This window comes from Crocodylus porosus, unplaced genomic scaffold, assembly GCF_001723895.1.
Source record: "Crocodylus porosus isolate Cpor-Errol unplaced genomic scaffold, CroPor_comp1, whole genome shotgun sequence".
Taxonomy (NCBI): domain Eukaryota; kingdom Metazoa; phylum Chordata; order Crocodylia; family Crocodylidae; genus Crocodylus; species Crocodylus porosus.
The window spans coordinates 39058195-39077969 of NW_017728911.1; the positions used below are offsets into that span (position 1 = coordinate 39058195).

At 43.9% G+C, this 19775-nt stretch overlaps 1 protein-coding gene across 4 annotated transcripts in view; it reads left to right on the forward strand.

Annotated features, from left to right (window-relative positions):
• PIAS1 (protein inhibitor of activated STAT 1) overlaps window positions 1-19775 on the forward strand; it is an 88037-nt gene that overhangs the window by 40132 nt on the left and 28130 nt on the right. For all 4 annotated transcript variants that reach the window (XM_019533865.1, XM_019533864.1, XM_019533866.1 and 1 more), the window contains exon 2: window positions 1486-1930. In XM_019533865.1, the coding sequence (XP_019389410.1) occupies window positions 1486-1930 (445 nt within the window). The remainder of the gene's footprint in view (window positions 1-1485; window positions 1931-19775) is intronic.

Consider the following 19775-nt stretch of genomic DNA (forward strand, 5'->3'; position numbering starts at 1 on the left):
TAAGTCATTTTGAAACTTGTAGACACTTCCTTTCCCTCAAAACACATGTAGATTTATAGTTAAATTAAAACACTGGGAACACTGGCATTTCTAGTTCCCACTTCTGCCACCCCATTTCTAGTTCCCAGTTCTGTCACCCATTTTTAAATGCCAGCTTTGCCAAAACCTAAATGTTGGCAATGTAAAGCTTTGACTGTGACTACTGTCTTTTTATCCACCTAGCTAGAAGTCATGTGCATATAAGACCTCCTACACCAAAAGAGTAAGTCAGCATGAAGTCATGTTTTTGCTCTGGGTGGCTAAGAAAACGGGTTGTAAGGTGAACTAAGCTGATGGTATATCTTTTAGAGATATCGCCACGAACAGGCTATAAGGACATCTGCCTTTGTATAGCTGTAAAATTAACATTTTTCTTTTAAAGAAGGGTGCAAGTTTAAGCAGAGAGTGCTTATAGTACAGTCACTGTAAGTATTCTGGTTTTTGAAGTTTGGCCTACGCTAGTAGCTTAAAAGGGCTAAAGGAGTCGCAGCTGTATTATTCTCATGTAAGGTGCCTGCCAATTTATCAGGGGTGAGAGAGGGGCTGGGCAGAAGAGGATGCTGAAAATTAACTAGCTGAAATGGGGAAGCGGGTGAAGAAAGAACAGAGCAGTGACTGCAAAGAATATAAACCATTAGGTAAAAGAAATGTACATTTCCTTTCTACTTTGACATATTTTGACTTTGCTCAAATGAGGATAGGCCACAGTAAAACAGCCTTAAGAATAAAATCATGGACAAAGCATCCTTCAAAGACAGATGCCTAAGCAGAATGCATTGCAACATTTACTTTGAAATTACTTTAAGTATGGCCCTCTGTGACAGTTGGTGCTTGTCATCTGATGAGCTATGAGTTGTGGAGACAAGTTGCTTCTCTCTCTCTCTCTCTCTCGCTCTCTCTCTTAATTAGCATATTCATATACTTTGTTAGACCCCTTTTGCAGAATTTTCCTGTGGCAGAAGTCCAAGCAGTGTCTGAGAACTTGGTGGCTGTACCACATGTGTTGGAGAGCTTGCCAAATACTTGCTAACATCTGGCTGTGTTTTCCGGAATCAAAATGATGAGGCCTTTAATTATATTGGTATGAATGTACGTGGGAAAGAAGGAAAATTAAATTTCGGAGTAATGATTTGGTAACTTATCCTACTCCACAGGAAAATTCTTCATCCCCTTTGGTCCAAATTTCTCCCTTGCTATTAGGGCCTTGGATCATCTGTAGCAAATTAGAAATCAATACCTATAAAAATGACAAGACCCCTCCCCATACTTTCTACATCTGTATAGCTGCCAGCACTTAAAATAAGATTTTGTTCAAGTTTGTATTTCAAGTCAAGGATGAGGGAGAAATAATGGCCTAAATCGATTATGCTCAAAATGATTAAGATGCAGAAAAGTATTAACCTTAACTGAAATACTAATGCTGATGAATGTTTGTTTGTCTTCAAGCAAATGGTTATGAGCCTTAGAGTTTCGGAGCTGCAAGTACTTCTGGGATACGCGGGGAGGAACAAGCACGGACGCAAACACGAACTGCTCACGAAAGCTCTGCATTTGTTAAAAGCTGGCTGCAGCCCTGCTGTGCAAATGAAAATCAAAGAACTCTATAGGCGGAGGTTCCCTCAGAAAATCATGACACCTGCAGACTTGTCTCTCCCCAGCGTACACTCAAGCTCCATGCCAGCGACTTTGTCACCCTCTACCATTCCACAGCTCACGTATGACGGCCACCCTGCAGCATCACCGTTGCTTCCTGTTTCTCTCCTGGGACCTAAGCATGAACTGGAACTGCCCCACCTTACTTCCGCACTCCACCCTGTCCATCCAGACATCAAACTTCAGAAATTACCTTTTTACGACTTACTGGATGAACTGATAAAACCTACCAGTCTAGGTAAGGCTGTAATACTGTTAATGCTGTATATTGAGTTTATGTTCAGTAATAATGGATTACTTCAGTCACTAGTGTGTACACTGTTTAATGCTGCATCCAGGCAGAGTTTTGAGCCATGTTATTTTTGGGTAAGTGTAATGATTGCTTTGTGGAGCAGCTTATTCTGTGGCACACAAGGAGATGCATCTCATGCACAGCATTTACAAGTTGTTAAGCTACAAAGAAATGTCGCCAATTCTGTGTACATGAGTGCCCCCACAGGAGTGTGGATTGGGTAGAAAACTATTGTTAGGGTGAGGAACCCATTAAAAATAAGGAAGCGCGAGCAATTCAGAGCAGATGGCTCAGTCAGAAAGTTCATCAATCAATATTTGGGCCTGTCAAAGAAAAAAAAATACATATTTGGTCAGCGTAAGGCAGCAGGTTAAACTAGATAATCATTTTGGTCCTGTACAGCCTTAATACCTAGAGGTTGATTTCTGTAGTGTTTTACTTTGTCGTCTACAAAATGCTTGCCTAGTCCGCTAGGATATTTAACACCATAGTTAAATACAAAAACATTTTGCAAAGTTGTTAACTGATCTTGAAAAGTCCAATGTCTGTCTCCAGCTGCAGTTTGAACGGCCTCTGTTCTCCCTTCCAAGCATGGAGGAACATTGGTAAAATCTGCTCGTTATCAAAACAGATTGTGACCATAGAGCTTATGCCAATACACACAACTGTGCTTGGGTGAACAGTGTCCAGTCTTGGTGCTGTTGCTCTACAACTTGCTACTGAGGTGTGCTGGCAAGTCTAGCGGCTTGTATACTTAGTTTTTCACTTGTTGTGGACTGAGGCATGCACAAGAATGAAATGGAAGCCAGGTGATTAACAGCTTCTGGAATAACAGAAATTGGTGTACTCTGGTTCCAATACACTGAGTGTAACGTTGAATTTCTCTCTAAAAGAGGGCGATTATCAGCTTTGCTTCAGTCTGGAGTCTCTTAATTGGTTCATAGAAATTCCAGGCAGTGACTGTAATGCAGGATAATTAGCTGCTCAGAATGTGTCTCATCACTTAGTATTATAAATACTTTTAAAAGTAACAGTATAATGCTGTAATTTCAGTAAGACACTCTAGCACATGAATTATGGTATACGTTCATTCCCCGTTGTGGTGAGAGCACTCTACTGTCAGCCTCATGCCTAATAAACCAAGCCTAAATTAAGAGATCATAATTCATGCCTTGTCATCATGTCTTACTGCTCGAGCAGTTTATACATGACAGGGAGTTTTCTCCTTGCGTGAACTTTCACAATGAAATGGGTGAGTATAATGGGTACAGCTTAAAACCATGCCAAGTGCTTTTGAAATGAATTATTTAGCACTGAGGGGTATGGTTGGATCACATGTATTTGATACTTTCCCTCCATTATGCCTCTAATCCTGAGAGTACTTTTCCTTTCTCGTCTTCTGGGAGGGGAGGAGCTCCTAGATGCATGCGTGCAAGAACCAGTGCTTTTGGTTTCTTCTTGTAGTGGAAAGTAAACAGTAATTCTAGTCTGTAGCAACACTCTCTGCGGACAGCACAGGATGGTTTAGGGAAAAATCTTTTCATAAAGACGAGGAAAAATAATTACTGCATATGCTGGTAAGAAAAACCCACTGGTTAGTAATCTGAAACCTACAGATGTAAACCTCCTTGACAGTCACTGTGCCTCTCACTATAGTGTATGAGAAGGCTGTGCTATTAACATCTCCACCACATTCTACATTATTGGAAATGCCGGTTTTTAGTTAACATCTGGCATCGGGGCTGACCAGCTCGTAGTTTCTGGGCTGTATGCGGACCATGAGGACTTAATGTGCAGCTCCTAGGCACCTACCCAGTCACCACTCTCCCTATCACTCTGACTGCAGCTGGGGTTTCTAGGCTCCCCCTTAAAGGTGCACTGATACATTGGTCCCATATTGTATCAGCACTGATATAAGGAAAATTGTTGTTATTGGCAATCGGGGTTTTTTTGGGCTGATAATGTCACTGATAAATGCCAGGTGCATGCACAGCCACAGTGCATTGCAGCACGCAGGCAGCCAGGAGCACAGCCTGGCAGCATGGAGAGCAGCATCTGGCTGGTAAGTCTGTTGGAAGGGATTTGGGGAAGGAAGGGATGTGGGGGCGGGGAAGCAGACTGAGTCTCGCAGTAAGGGAGGGAGTGGGGCTGGGGCAGGCACTGCACAGCCGGGGCAGGGAGTGGGACAGAGCCATGGGGGGGAGGGGGTAGCTTCCGCAACTGCACACACCCTGGGAGGGCATGGGGGCATGTGTCCCTGGATCTGTGCGCAGGGCGAGGGTGGGCTGCTGCTGTGGACTGGGGCTGGCCTCTTCCTGGCAGGGGGGCTGGGCTGGGAAGAACATGGTGCCACCCCCAGCAGCAGTCCACCGTTGTCCCATGCACAGATCTGTGGGCACCCCCCCTCCCATGCCTTCCTGGGGTGTGTGCAGCAGTAGGAGCCGCCCCTTCCTCCCCACGCCCCCTGGACGAGCCGTGGCTCTGTCCCATGCCCCACCTCAGCTGTGCAGTACCTGCCCCAGCCCCGCTCACTGCAGGGGCCTCGGTCTTCCCCCACAACAGACTTACAAGTCAGACGCTGTTCTCCAAGCGGCTGGGCCACCTATGGGCAATTGGATTGGTATTGGCCAGTATGGCTTGTTAAAAATTGGCCATTGGTATCAGCCCAGGAAATCTCTAGCGGAGCACCCCTACTTCCCCTCCCTCAGCTTTGGATTAACTGCTCCCACCCCGGTGCAGCCAACAGTGCTTGGGCAGCCCGCAGTGTGGTGCAGTGCGGGAGCTGAGGTGGGGGGAGGAGGGGCAGGATAAGTACCACCTGCCTCGACGAGGCAGTGACTGCCTGTGAGTGCAGTGCAGTGCAGTGGTGGTAGGGGGTCACCCATGTGGGGTTGGGGGCCTGTGGTTCACACTAGCATGGGCTCTGGGGTCTGCGGTCCCCGCTGGTGTGGTTCATGGTGGTTCCCTTGGTTGCTTACAAATTGGACAGCCTGCCTTAGATTACTGGGTAGATGTTTGCCCCAAATTATTCTGGCTTCCATTTTGTTGCTGTGAGGAACTCGTTTCTTTGAGTGACGCATCTTCACTTTGTCCTCAAATGGCCGATGCCTGTGCTAGGCGCTTGCAAAGCTTCCTGTTTGGGTGCTGGCCTGACTTCAGGGTCTTTCAGTTCCTTTTACTCCTTGGATTCTCTCCGAGTTTGATAGGGAAGCTGGTTTCTTACTTCTCTTGTCACAATGAAAACGGGCTGGGGATTTGCCTTGAGTTTTGAAGAACAAGTTCCCTTCTTCAGAAACGGAACGTGGGTCAGATCTCTTGGTGTAGATCAGCGATGCGGCTGGGGTTTGGCACAGAGCCATCGATGCCAGGTTTTCCTTCATCCTTTTCCAAGTAGAGACTGACCCCAGAAATGGAGAGCTCTTTGTGCCTGCACATGGTTCTTTCCGCTCGCCCCAGCCCTTCTCAACTGAGGGTAGAATTGTGGATTGGCAAGTTGCTGGAAGTCAATTTTTGCCCTACAGCGAAACGAAAACAATATTTTGCAAAACACAAAACGATATCTTTTGGCATAGTACAGCATTTGGGTACAAGCCATACTGTTTTATATAGTTATGCAATACATTATGTTATCAGAAAATGGCATTTTCCACTCATTATTTCTATTATCAAGAACAAAAGAAGGAAAAGCTTCTATTGGTTGTTTCCTCAGACCGTTCTAGACTGTGTCAAGTGTCTTCCAGCAATAGTCTGGGCCTGTGAATTGGATAGAGCTGATCAGAAAATGGAAAGCTGTCCTGTTTCCTCTTCCTCATGTAGATCTTCCATTTAAAGCAGCTGGCTGCAGATTGCCTGACCAGGAGCTACTGCACGGAAAGTTGGGCACTGCCTGATGGCTGCTTAATCTCCTTTGCCCTCTCTGGCTTGCAGTCCGCCATCTGACTTGTAGCACTGAGCTACGTCATTACAAGGGCGCTGGAGTAATCTAGCCATGTTGGACTTAAAACTAGTCTTTTAAACCAGCTCCGCTCTCTTGAGAACCGAACATAGCAGCCTGCAGGTTGTGGACTAGTAGAATGAATCCACCCCTGCCGTTCTGTTCAAACAGCAGATTCTCTCACTTCTGCTTTTAGAGCATTTCTGGTACGTGGCTCTTGCTCTGCTTCTTTACCCCTGCAGTTAAAAATAAATAAATAGAAAAACAACAAATAAATGCCAAAAGAGAACTGGGAGTTGAAGGGATGTACAACATCCATTCGAGCCCGGAGAGGGCTGCCAGTAGGTTTGCTTTTCTAATGAAAATGCGTGTGCTTTCTCCCAGCTCAGTGGAGCACAGGATTTGGGTCACCGAGGAAGTTGGCCACTTCAGGTGTTGCAAACTGAAGGGAAGCATCTGTATTGGACAACATCTAAGGCAGGCTGATTAGTATCTCTTATAATTCCCTGGCCTTTGCCAGAATAACTCTAATTTACCTGAGTATAGGTGACAATTTCGTAAGTTCAAAAGGAATTGGATCAGGTTTTGTGAAAGAAATGGAAAAGCCTTGACATAAATATTATGAGGGAGAATTGATCCTCCTTTGTAACACCGATTTAAAAAAAAAAAAAAAAGATGGGTGCATCTCAGTCCGGCTGCATGTGTCCATGCGCATGTTTAGAAGTTCTAGTTTGGGTTACTGGAATGAGCCAACACCATGGCTAAACCTGGGAACAGAATTCGTGTTCAGACAGGAATCTAACTGAAGGTCATCCTGTGTTCACAGTCATCAGAAAAAGTGTTTATGAAAATTAGTTGGATTGTTTTACAGCTGATGCAATGCTGCCAGCTCTGTTCTGTTAGGAAACTGAGGAAGATGGTGAGGTTGCCATGATGTGAAATCCTTGTCAAGCAGGTTATGCTAATAGCTGATTGCTTTACTATACTTTCTGTTAAATGATGATTGTTTTGCACTATTTATGTTGTAAAAGCCAAATTTTAAACCAGTAGGTGTTTGGGATAGTTGGTCTCAATATATGGTATCAATAAAATATTCAATATTGTCACAATCTGACTTGTAAGATTATAAAGAGGGATGATGCTGATGAAGCATACAATGAGCATAACTATAACTTTGCTTACCTCGTGGAATGATGTTTAGCCCTAAAATGTGATTAGCACTGTATCAGAATCAACTGTACTGTACTAGATTGAATATATGTATTTATATGCTTTGCACTGATGATAGTGCTTACATACCAGCAGACTCACCCTATCCCAGAAGAAGGGTGTTTGTGCCTGAAAACTTGCAAAGAACACTTTTTCCAACTACTTAACTTTTATTAGACCAACTATCACATTTGCCCAAAGAACCTTGTCTACCATAAAATGTGACATTTGCATTGGAAATCTAATGTTCCAGGGTTTTTATTAGGCCTGATTCACTAGGATCCGACTTTTGGTATACCAGGTGCTTTCACAAGTTTTGCTTTCTTGTTTCTCCTTCCAGTCTTCTGAGCCTGTTAAATGTGAAAAATGGGAGTATTCTGAACTCTAAAGGCTCAAACTTCAAGCTGTATGGACTGGTGTGGGTTTAAAAAAATCAACCTTGAAGTCGATATGTGAAATTAGAAATAGCGAATAACCTGCAAGAACTTAATGAGCCCATAGAAATGCTGCCTGCTTTCGACAAGCTAGCTGGTGTTCATTGGAAGGCTTAAAATTTGTATGCGAAATATTTTTATAACTATTATGATTATTTACTGCAAAATGACATTGATAAAAGTACTTGGGATGGGTATGAAATTAAGATCCTATTAAAGTAATTGACTGTCTATTGGATTCTATAAAAAAAATATATATATTTTGCCTAATCTGATTGTCCAAAAAATATTTATTTTGGGCAGTGCTAATTGTTTTGGGGGGTTTTAATTATTTGTTCATCAGAGGTTCATCAGAGTGTATTTTACAATTTAGCTCGTGTGCCACTAACATTTATACCTTCAATCTTTTTGGTTTTTAGCAGTATGAGGCAATTGAGCACCATCAGAGTTCCCCAAGAGGATGTGTATTTAAACATAACTTCTCATTGTTTCAGCTCTCGCAGCTTTGAAAAGTGCTGTAAATAGTTCACAGCTTTACTTCCGTGTATGCAACACCACAGGGAATGTGTGTTCAAAAAACACAGCAATTTTTGAAGTTGCTTTTTGTGCTAAAATGTAACAAATGCCATGGGAGGTTGACTGTTCAACAAGAAATTAGTTATGCTCCACTGTAATCTCCTGTTTACTTCATCCCAAATCGAAAAGGTACCTTGATGGAAACTGGGGTTTTGCCTTCAGCAGCAGGAGGGAGGCGACAAGGACTTCTGGTCAGACAGCTGTACCGTTGTAAAAGGCTGGCTCCATGGCTCTCTTGAAGCTTGGTAAAAGATTTTTACTTTGCAGTTTTGAACTTAATATCCTTGGGGAAATCCTGGCCTGTGGAAGTTGAGAGCAAAGCTGTGACTGACCTCACTGGGGCAAGGAGCTCGCTGCTTTGCGTAATTCTAGGAAGCAGTTAGCCCACCTGCTAGTCATTGGCACATTTGGATTAACATAAATATTTTAAGAAATGGTAAATCATTGATAAGAATTCAGCAGACGCTTGGCCATTTTGTGCATCCGAGTGTGCATCATATAACTCCTGAGTCGCGATCATGGTGAAGTGTGGGAGGCTGGTTGTGTCTGGGATTTATTCACTAAACAGCTGCATGCGCTTAGAGTCCTGTTTGGATGCAGATGAAACTTTTACTTAGCAAGCTACTGCTGCCTTTTCCATCTTGTTAGGTAGATCCACGCTGAGTGTAACCACTGGTGAGTTTTGTGAGTGGAATCGAGCTTTTATCAGCTCCTTCTGGTGCATCGTTGCGATTATTACTGTTTTGAATATGCGTGCTGTTTAAGGTTCAGACAGCTCCTACCTGAGCTGAAGGATTCGGTGTTTTGACTTCCATTTCTGCAGCTCTTTTAATAGTGCTGACTTGGTTTTGTTCCTGTGGTTGGCTGAACTAAACCAGAAACGCAGTACATTAATATCTTGTTATTTTGGCCTTAATTTTTATTTGTATGTGGTCTCCCTTGAATTCAGCTATAAAAACTAGTCATTCTGTAGTATAGGCTCTCTGGGGTTTTTTGTTTTTTTTTTTTGAAGTGCATTGGAAGTTTAAATCAACGTTAGCTTTTATGCTAAGGAGATTTTTTTTTTTTTTTTTTTTTTTCCCTGAGTACACTCTAGCAGATTGCTTAGTTTTTGCATAGCTCGCCTCAAAATTGAGGTCACCTCTGGGACATTTCAGTATATTTCTTCTGAAAGGATCCCGTAGTGGCTGATCTTTGGAGAAATTGCCTGTCCAAGATTATAGTGGGATCCATCTTTTTAACTGAGAGTGAAAGTTTTGCTAGAGTGAACTATAATCCCAAATCAGCAAAGTATGTGAAAATAGTCAATTTAGGATTTAAAGTTAAGTTTCTGCTTATTGGCTTTGCTAAACTTGGTCCTACAAGCTTGCACGTTCATCTTGGGTTACAATCTTATCTGTAAGTGGGAGGAGGAGCCAAGTTGGATTTGGAGAGAAATAGGAAGATTCTCATTTTCTTTAGCTATCCAAGGGGCAGCTAGCTCTCAAAGGAGACCTAAACATTGGGATTTCACAGGTGGCGCTTTTTTCCCTCTGTGAGATAAAGATGGTGGTCGTTATAGACATCAATAGCAACTCTGCTATCTGCGTTGTATAAACTATGGGCTCAAAACTGAGTTTTTCACTATATCTCAAGTGGTCACAGCCTTTGTCCGCTGCTTCTAGCATTTCAGCCACTTGGATGCGTCTAGCCAAAAAACACTTTCTTTCACAGGAGTGGTGCAATGTTAGCTCCATACCTTCAGCAGTGTCTCAATTGATGTTGGTGCTGTTAGGAATTGACACCAGAATTTTCATAGCTAGATGCCTGCATTTGGTTTCCAAAAGCCATGTTTAAGGGACTTGATTTAAAACCAAAAAGCCCCCCTGCTCAACATCTGCAGAAAGCATTTGCTTTAGTGGGGCTTGCAAGGGTGCACTGCTCTCGGAAAAGCAGCCTGCTCATGTTTAGGTGCCTGAATGCCGTTTGGGATTTGAACTTCAAGTCCCGGGGTTTAAACATATGTGAGAATGAATGGGCTCTGTTGCTCAATGGGCTTCTTAAAATGGGTGTTTCAGCTAATAGAGGCCTATTATAGCATAGTTCATGGTAGGCATGTAGGGTCTTGGCCCCTGGTTGGGTTCCCACTGGGTTACACATTGTATAGACAAGTAATAAAGGACGGTTCTTGCTTCAGAAAGGCTTGCAGTTTAAAAGTCAAGCTAGCAGGTGGAGGAGTCAGAGAGCAGGATAAGGATTGAGAGATTGCATCCTTGACCTTGGAGAAGCCTCAGTGTAGGTCTTCCAAAGTGTTCCTTACCCAGAAGTGTAATTAGCACATTGTGGGGAGCGTGTGCGTGTTTATTTTTTTCGGGGGATTTTTGTCGAAAGCAAAAGCGACTTACTCTTTAAGAAATGGTGCAAATGAAGATATACCTGGTTGCATGGCTGTTCCAGTTCATCCATCCTGTAGATAAACTCTGTTATGGAAAGTTTGAAAATACAGCATGTTTACATGAGTTAATTTTAGCCCTTGGAGCCTCTCCAGGCCATTGGTCTCAGATACTTGATTTCATTTATTGAAATTGTTTTTTTCTTTTGGTAGGGGTTTTTTAAATACGTACTGAACAGCAGCTTCCGAAATCTAATTGCTGAGGTGTGTGTGTGTGTGTGTGTGTGTGTAAATGAGGTGGTGATTGCAACAGTCTGAACAGAGCCTGGAAACTTGAAGGGAAGCTTTCTTAAGCACTCGGGGTTGCACAATAACATATCGCAGCAACAGGCTCTCTAATGCGGGGTCACTGCAGCCAAGACAAACATGTTACTCTTTTCCTGTCAGGCAGACACTGAAGGCTGCTTCCTTCAGAGGGAAGAATAATTTGCACATTTCCTGCAGCAGCTTTCATCAAAACCTTTTGAAGAGCTCCATAGGCCCAGGTTTCACAGTACATGTGAGAGGTGTCACGGGACCCATTGCACAGAGGAGCAAAATGAGGCACTTGGCTGAAATGTGGAATTGCAGCAGTGAGGGGTGGACCAAAGAGAGGAATCTAGGAGCCTTTTAGGCTTTTGCTGCCTTAAAAGCCTAGACTGCTATGTCCATACTCTATATGATGCATGTGGTTGCATATGGTGCCCTTCACTCTTGGAGTCCTAGATGCCTGCCCTTTCAGCCAAGTGCCTCATTTTGCTCCTCTGTGCAATGGGTCCCGTGACACCTCTCACATGTACTGTGAAACCTGGGCCTATGGAGCTCTTCAAAAGGTTTTGATGAAAGCTGCTATGTCCATACTCGGCTTGGCTGCCCGGGGGTCTGCCCTTCTTAACTCTATATGATCAACGTGAGTGTGCTGGGTTGGTTGGCTGCAGCCGTGGTGGCTGGTGTCATCCTTTCGCTGTGGGGTGGCAGGAGTGGTTGCGTAGGGTTGACTTGACTCCATCCTGTGTACTGCATGGCACAGCACATTTAAACAGTGGTAAGAAGGAAAGGGCGCAGTGGGCAGACCTTGCAGTCATTTGGAAGATGTGGCCACATTTTTTCTCTCTGAACCAGAGGCAAGTGGATCAGGGCTAAAAATAGGGGGGAGGTTGGGAGTAGGAGGAGGGAAGCGCTTATATGTGGGAACCTGAGGAATTGTGGTGGTGGACGTGGTTAGAAATATCTTATTGAATATGGGTCCCAGTTGAGACTCATTTTTTCCCTGCTTCCTCCCCTAGGATGAGGGCGCAGAGCAGTGTTTGTCTCTGTAAGCAGCTGCTCTAAGGTTTAATTTATTAAATATCTTTCAATTATTTTGGGAGACGAGAGCAGTGAACCCATTTGCATGGTCTGGATATTTGAGGATTTGGTGAAACCAAAATTCAGAAAGTGAGAAGTAGCTTTTGCCATGAATTTCCTGGCTCCTGGCACCTTTATGTTGCCAACTGAGCATTATTTACAATCTCAGGATGAGATTGCATGTCTTGGAGCTGAAGCTCTTTCTGTGTTTACCTCTGGATTCAGCAAAGCATGCCTTAACTTAAAGCCTGCATGTCAGTGCTTTTCAGCAGGATTATTTGAGATGGCGACTAAACCTACAGAAATGCTGCATAGGCTGAACATATCCAGGAAAACTTCAGAAGCCTGCAGAAGTACTCGGTTGCAATGAGCTGAAGTCTGCTCTAGATTTTGGGCATTTGCCGAAGCAAGAACTCCCCTCCTCCTCCTCCCCTGAGGACTTCTAGGTTGTAGATTTACTAGGCAACATTTTGAATCATCTCCCCCTTTCCCCCCGATGTATTAAATTGTTTACTGCTGTAACTTGGTGAAGAAGCAATCGAGCATCTTGTGTTTACCGTAGCAGATACTTGCTAAATGTTGTACTGTCCTAATACTGTTACTTTACATAACTATTTGTCTTTAGAAATAAACCTACTATTATTAGAAACCACTGGTAACACTGCAGTTCAGCAATGACTTCTCACAGTCAGAAAAGCATGCAGTTCTAGTCTGAAACTTAAACACTGAATGATGTAGTCACAATAGGGTAGTGTATCATTGACTTAGCTGTATTTTGCTGGGAAGGATGGAAAAGCATTTTTGAATGTTGATTAGTTGGTGGTGGGTTCAGAGTAGTTGTGACAGTCCATGGACTACATGAGAAACAAAGGTTGTTTTGTAATCTTTTTATGGAGCTAACTATATAGCTGGGAGAGAGATTGGACAAGGTTTGGGGGGAAAATGCTCTTTCTTGCATCTGAGAGCAATCGTGAGCCAGGCTAGTCTGCAGTCACTCAGAAGGCCGGGCAGGGTGGCCCTTAGAGACCTAAACTGGTTCAGAGAGGCTAAAGCTTTCATAGATCATGGCATCTTATGAAGTAGGCTGTCAAGTAGACTGTTGCCTAAGAAAGGTTATGCCTTTATAAGACGATAAGAAGTGCTGCACTGGTGCAGACCAGTGGTCCATCCACCTAGCCCAGCGTCCTGTCTCCAGCTGACCTGGTGTGTGGAGCTGCCCATGCTGCGTGCTCCCTGCCACTTACTCTAGGAAGCGAAGGCTGCCCTCACCTATATCGACCAGGTCCTGTGCGAGGGCAGTCCCTGCCCACCAGTATTCCCCGGCCCTCCAGGGTTAGTCGTGAGGCCCTGCAGCTCTCCCTGCCCTACCTGGAGCATGCCAAGCTTGTCCACCTCTGAGCAGCTCGCTGCCAGCAGCTCTACGCAGACACGCTTCGCACAGTCCATCATCCCACCTTGACCACATGTGGCAGGACCCCCTAGGTGAGGGCAAGGTTCCCCAGTGGACAAGTCTGTGTTCCATCTTGATCCCATGAGCTACCAGGGACCTTAGCTAGTAGCTCCTCCACGGAGCTGTTGCCACGAGCCTGTATCTGGCATGCTTTATGGACACTCCTGACACGTGCTGTTTTTGCCAACAGAGGGGGAGACCCTGGTGCCTGCCTGCCATGAGTGCGCCAGGTTGTAACTCCTCTTCTTGCTGAGGTTCTGGCTGCGTGTTCTCTCTCCTTGCACTTTTTTTGTTACACGCTCGCTGTCTGCAGCCTCACCAAGGCCCAGGACCTCCTGGCCAACCTCCCTGTGGCTCTGGCAAAGCTGGCCCATCTCTAAGACCAGGAAGGAGGCTCTGGCTGGGAGGAACCCAGGCGAGTGTGAAGCTGTCTTCCTGGTGCTCCTCTGCTCGCATCTCTGGGCAGGGTTTCACTGGTCGGCATCCGCAGGCTCCCTTGACTTATTTGGGGGGTGGGGGGCGGTGTGCTGGCCTGTGTGCTTTGCTCCATGTCCCCTTCCAGATCCCTTGTTTTGAACCTGTAACTCTCACTCCCATTTCTGTTTTAATTTGTCTCAAATAATCAGTTGGTGCCCCCACATTGATCTCCCTTATGAAGGGAGATCATATAATTTTTCATGATGGGGTAAGCCTGTAACTCTATGGCACATCAAACATGCCCGTCTTTTGCAGTTGCAGGAACAGATGCTGTAGGAGGGGAGCATATGATCAAGGTATATCTGGCGTGTTCAGACTCCTGTGTCGCTCTTCCTAGCATCCACCGTTATTGGTTTAGAGAGACATCCCTGACTGTTATCTTCAACAGCTATTAATGGATCTATCATCCATGAATTTGTCCAATCCTTTTTGAACCTGACTGTACTATCTGCACAATACACAGGTTTTGAACCTGGCTGTACTTTCTCTGAACCAGTTTGTCACTCATGTGCTACCCTGTCCTGCCTTCTGTCTGCCTGTCTTGGGTCTGGAAAAGAAGTAAATGCAGCCTAAGCTAAACACCAGGTAAAATTTGATTGTCATTGATTTACCTCATTTTCGGCTTCAGCTGTATTTGCCCCACTCTGCAGATCGAGAGAGGGTATTTTATGTCCCAAACCTTGTCTAATGCCTTTCCCAGGTGTAAATAGAAGTAAAGAAACCATGGGGGCTGGATTAAATTACATTGTGAGGTCCCTTCCAGCCCTTTCTCCCATGACTCTCCTACCTCTTTGATAAACTGGTAATCAGATGTCCAGCTGAAATCACATTATTAGGAACCATCACATTATCTTTAATAAATTATTCCTTTTAGCTGTTGGGATGGTAGAGGTTTGTTAAAGGCTCAAAGGGAGACGTTCCTGAATGGATATCTAACATTTGGTTTCCCTGAAGATCTCAAGGAGCATTTCTCAGCAGCAAGATCCTGTGCTTGCTATTTTTAGCCGTTGGTACTGTTGGTGAGGTGGAGCAGAATATTTTTGGAGCTGGAGAAAATACAGCCTCTCAATCCAGCTCCATTTTTTTTTTTTTCCCCTTCCTGACATGATAGAATTTTTCATAACTCTTCTTTATCGTGCTTCTGCCTTTTTACATAACCAGTTTTAAACCAGATCTTTTCATTCTGTGAGCATAATCAAGGCTTCCTTTTCCTATTAGTTTTATTTCAGGCTTTCAGTAAATATGAAAAATAAATTAATTCTTACAGTTTTGAGTAAAGTTTATATCAAAATATACAAAAAGTAGGCTGTATATTGGGTTGGTTTCTTATCTGCTATCTGTTCTTGAGTTTTAATGTCTGGTATTTGCATGGAGACTTTCAGAGGAAAGCCAGATGCTTCAGGAAATGGTGTCTGTGAATCAGTTAGAAAGAAGATTGAAAATGGCCTGATTAATATGTAGCATTTACACAACATTTTTCTCTGTATCAGAGTGCAGTAAAAACACTAAAGTGACATGCAGGGGGAGAACAAACTGAGTTTCAATCAGGTTTTCTTAATGAGAGATGAATCTAATTTATATGGTGCCCTTCTCAACAAAGGCTCAGGACAGATTACAGTAAGAGAACAAAATAACTTATAAAACAAGAGAATGTTGAATAGAACAAAGCAAGAGGACAGAAAAACTGTGAAATTTAAGTAGAGTATTGAAATAAAATCTTAAAAAAATTCCCCAGCAATATCTTAGCTTAGCCTGACTTTAGGAAGATTTAATGCTGCTTGCAAAAGATGTCGGGGTTTGGGCTCTGGCGAGCCTCATGGGGAAGGGAGTTCCAGGGCTGAGGGATGCCCAGGGCTGGGTGGTAATATTTTCCCCCGGTAGTACATGTACCAGGGTGGCTTACTTATTTTAAAGAGCCTTCCTCCGGATCATCGGGTATTGACGCTGAAGATTTCGACCGGGGGGTGTCAGTGCTGTGTCTGGTACCTACACCTGGAGGTTCCTGGCTAGAGGGTCTTGGCCCTCTGCTCAGGATCAGACTGATTGCTATATTTGGGGTCAGGAAGGAATTTTACCCCATGGTCAGATTGGTATGGGCCGTGGGGATTTTTGCCTTCCTCTAGCTGGGGGCATGGCCCTCTTCCTTGGAACTCTCCAACGTATATTGATAATCTTTGCAGCAGAAGATGTTGGCCACTGTGGTCCTTCTGCTTTACCTTTGGCAGGGTATTATATCTTGGGTTTTGTGTCAGGGGTGACTTCTGCTAAGAGGTTAGACAGTGAACTTGTATAGGATGGTTTGGGTAGGGAAGATCCTTCCTCAGATAGACGACTGAACTAAGTGACCTCTCATAGTCCCTTCCAGCCTAACTTCTCTACGATTGACTACCAAGAACAGCCTTGTGGCACATTGACGGTTACTTGCAGGAGGTTTTGTACTTGTTATACAACTGCCCATATAGGAAGATGGCACTTAAAAATTAGAAATGTCTTGTTGCTCCCCTTTTTGGCCCTGGCAAACTTGTGAGTGATTAAAGAACTAGTAATTTTGTGACATTAAAGAAACCTTGCAAGTCAAATTGACTCAATGAGAAGCAGAAATCTGTGCAGCTTGTGTGAAATTTTGGTGTTTGGCACCTGTTGAATTCAAGCAATGGGAGGTAAAGTCTCTTTAAGGATTCAGGCCCCTTCCTTTTCAATTAAGGGCATACCTATAACTTAAGTAGTCTGTATTTAGGTTATCCAAGATGTTCTCTGTTAGCACAGAAAGATGAAACTTGATTTCTGATTTATTTTTTAAGATTTTGGTGTTTGTTTTCATTTGAAAGAAAATCCACCAGGCACTTGCATATTATGCCATTTTTAGCTTCTTACACATGTAATTTTTTTTCTTTTCCTGGCCTTTTAAATTAATACATAACATAGTAAAGAATGTGAATAGCTGAGATGCAAAATAAAAAGTTTGCTATATAGTTATGTAAAGACTACATGCCAACTGCCAGCAAGAGCAGAGATTAATTGTAATATTGTGGCATAGTCCTTCCTGTTAGTTTAGTTATCTATTTTCTTTAATTTCCTTTTAGTTTCAGATGGAAACTTTTTTGTTTGTTTTTTTTACTTTGTTTCCCCTCACTCTCCCTTTTTTTTCAGGACTAGGGTAGTTTCTGGCATGGAATGGTTGCCATGTATCAATCAAAGTGATTCCCCGGTATAGAATTATATATTTGTGTCATGTAAATGCTTGAACATAGTCTTGAGCTGCAACGGCAACGGTTGACTATAATTTTAATTGCATCAGGAGGGGTTCATTGCTTAAAGTGGGAAATCTATGAGTCAGTCAGGAAGATGGAAGTGTTTGTATTATCTGATTTCCCTAAATCCAGTAACTTCTCTGGCCTTGGAAAGCTTTTAGAAGGTGTGGTATGGTCAGATAGAACGGAAAGCTCAGCCCCTATGATGTAGCGAGTAGCATTAGTGAAATTTTAATATTTTTCCCTTTAGAGCTGTGTAAGCCACGATGCTGGTAATTTCCCTTTCCTCGTGGTTCTGTTTTTTCATGGTCGCAAGCTAGCTGCACCTTTTTGTCGTGTGGCTTTTGCCTCCGTGAATGCCTCGTGCCCTGAACTGCCTGGGATGGAGTTTCGTGATTCTCCCCTTACGCTAAATCCTGGACTGCAGGATGTTGCTTGCTAATAGTAATTACACAGCAGACCTGACTGGCTGGGAATTTAAAAAATATTTCTAGTTTATATAATTAAAAATACAGTGTTACTATAGACTGATCCTTAGTTGCTGGCTGTGTCACCTTGTGGCAGGCAGCATTCAAGTAGAACAGAAAGAGAGTACTCCAATTGCTGAGAGAGTACAGGCAATTCATGAGAGTAGTTGTCAGCTTGAGGGAAGGCCAGGGAAGGTCAAAAACTTCCCTCTGGGGTCTGGCCAAGGAGAACTAGTCCTTGCCGGCAGCTCCCAACCATTGCCTTCCCCCTGTCCTCCATCAGTCTCTTGCTGTGTGTTCTGGGATTTGGAGTCCCATGTTTACATGCTGGAGCTCTCTGCCATGACAGACTGGTTCCTGGTCCAGTGTACTCGATGGGAGTTGAGACATCCAGCTGAACGGAAGGTAGTCCCTCAAGCATAGATAAATGGGTGGTTATCTACAGCTATTGTCCTCTTTCCTAATTTAAAATCGCTCCATGCTGTTATCTAGCTGTAAGCACATAATTCAGATAGCTAAACCTTTGATCCCATTTTGTTCTTAGCATTTCCTCTCCTGAATTCTTCAGCAGCTTGCTAGCTAGGAAATACAAACTATGGTTAGACCGTGTGCATCTGAGATGAACAGAAAATACAACAGCTTTCTTTAGGCTCACTATACTTTCTTGTGCCTTTGAGTTGAGCATAGTTTCCAGCACTGGAAAATGGGTATGTACAGTGCAGATGGCTGATAAGTTAACATTGCTGTGTGGACTGCTAAATGTGCATGTGTTTATCTGGAGGGCATTTAAAATGGATCAGTCGCTTAATTCTTTCAGAATTTGGCAGGCATTTCTAGTTAGCAGAACATGACCAACTGCAGATCGCTGGCTAGTTCAGAGAACTAGAAAGTGGAAGTTGCACTGTAGGGATGGCTACATCATCTGGTGACTTTCTTAGCACGATCCCTTAATGTGTTGTCATTCTGTTGCTCGTGGTCATCATTGTACAACCTATTTAACATGTTTTGTTTCTTTCTTAGGCTGATTCTGTGTGATCTTTCCAGATGTGGCTCACTCTTTAGTCACTTTTTCAATTTAGTATCTGGCCAAAAGGACAGGTAGTTAACAAGTCATATACAAAGTGAATAGGGAGAGAGAACCATTTGAGCGCTTATTAGTCCTGTAAGTTGAATGAGGATGCAATTCCTCATGAAAGCGAGGGATAGCATATACTTGTGTTTTAAGTGAGTGTACAGTTTTTTCAGGCTGAAGTGTACAGACTGCAGAGTGAAATAATTTGGAAGGAAGAGGCTAAATAAAATGCAATATAAACTGTTTTTTTTCCCTTTGGAGGAAGAACAGAGTTAATAAAGAGCCTGTTACAAATAAGGATGCTGAACTTGGGTGTCTGGGGAGAGAGAGATGTGGCTGGTCTGATTCCTAAAATCATAGAGAACTATGGCTGGAAGGGACCTCCAGAGGTCATGGGATCATAGAAAACGAAGGCTGGAAGGGACCTCAGGAGGTCACTTCTAGTCCAACCCAGTGTCAAAGCAGGACCAGCCCCAACTACATCATCCCAGCCAAGGCTTTGTCTAGCCTGGTCTTAACCTTCAAGGATGGGAGTCCACTGCCTCTCTGGGTATCCTGTTTTACTACCTCCTCATGGAAGTTTTTCCTAATATCCAAACTCAACTTCCCTTGCTGCAGCCTGAGCCCATTGCTCCTTGTCCTGTCGTCTGCCCCCACTGAGACAGTCCAGCTCCATCCTCTTTGCAATCCCCTGCAGGGAGCTGAAGGCTGCTATTCAATCCCCCCTCGCTCTTCTCTTCTGCAGACAAAATAAGCCCAGTTTTCTCAGCCTCTCCTGAGTCCCATTCCCCAGTCCTCTAACCGGGTCACCTCATCCAAGCCCCTGCCTGAGGCAGGATCACCTCTATCCAAACCATGCCATGCAAATCCTTGTCTGAGCTCTTGGCAAAACTACATAGTCAGCCCTGGTGCAACCACACGACATAACACCCCAACCTGCCCCAGGTAAAGCAGGTGCACCACAGTGGCTTTGTCCTGCTGCTGCAAAGTTTGTTAAAACACACTCAGTAGACCCAAAGAAGAGGGCCATGCTGCCCAGTGCAAAGGGAAAAAACCCCGCGATCCATACCAGTCTCAGACCACCAGCCCCTGTGGTACTTTGAGTTATGGGGAGACCTGTTACAGGTCTCACAATTAGCTTTTCCTTAAAAACAGGACGTTTCA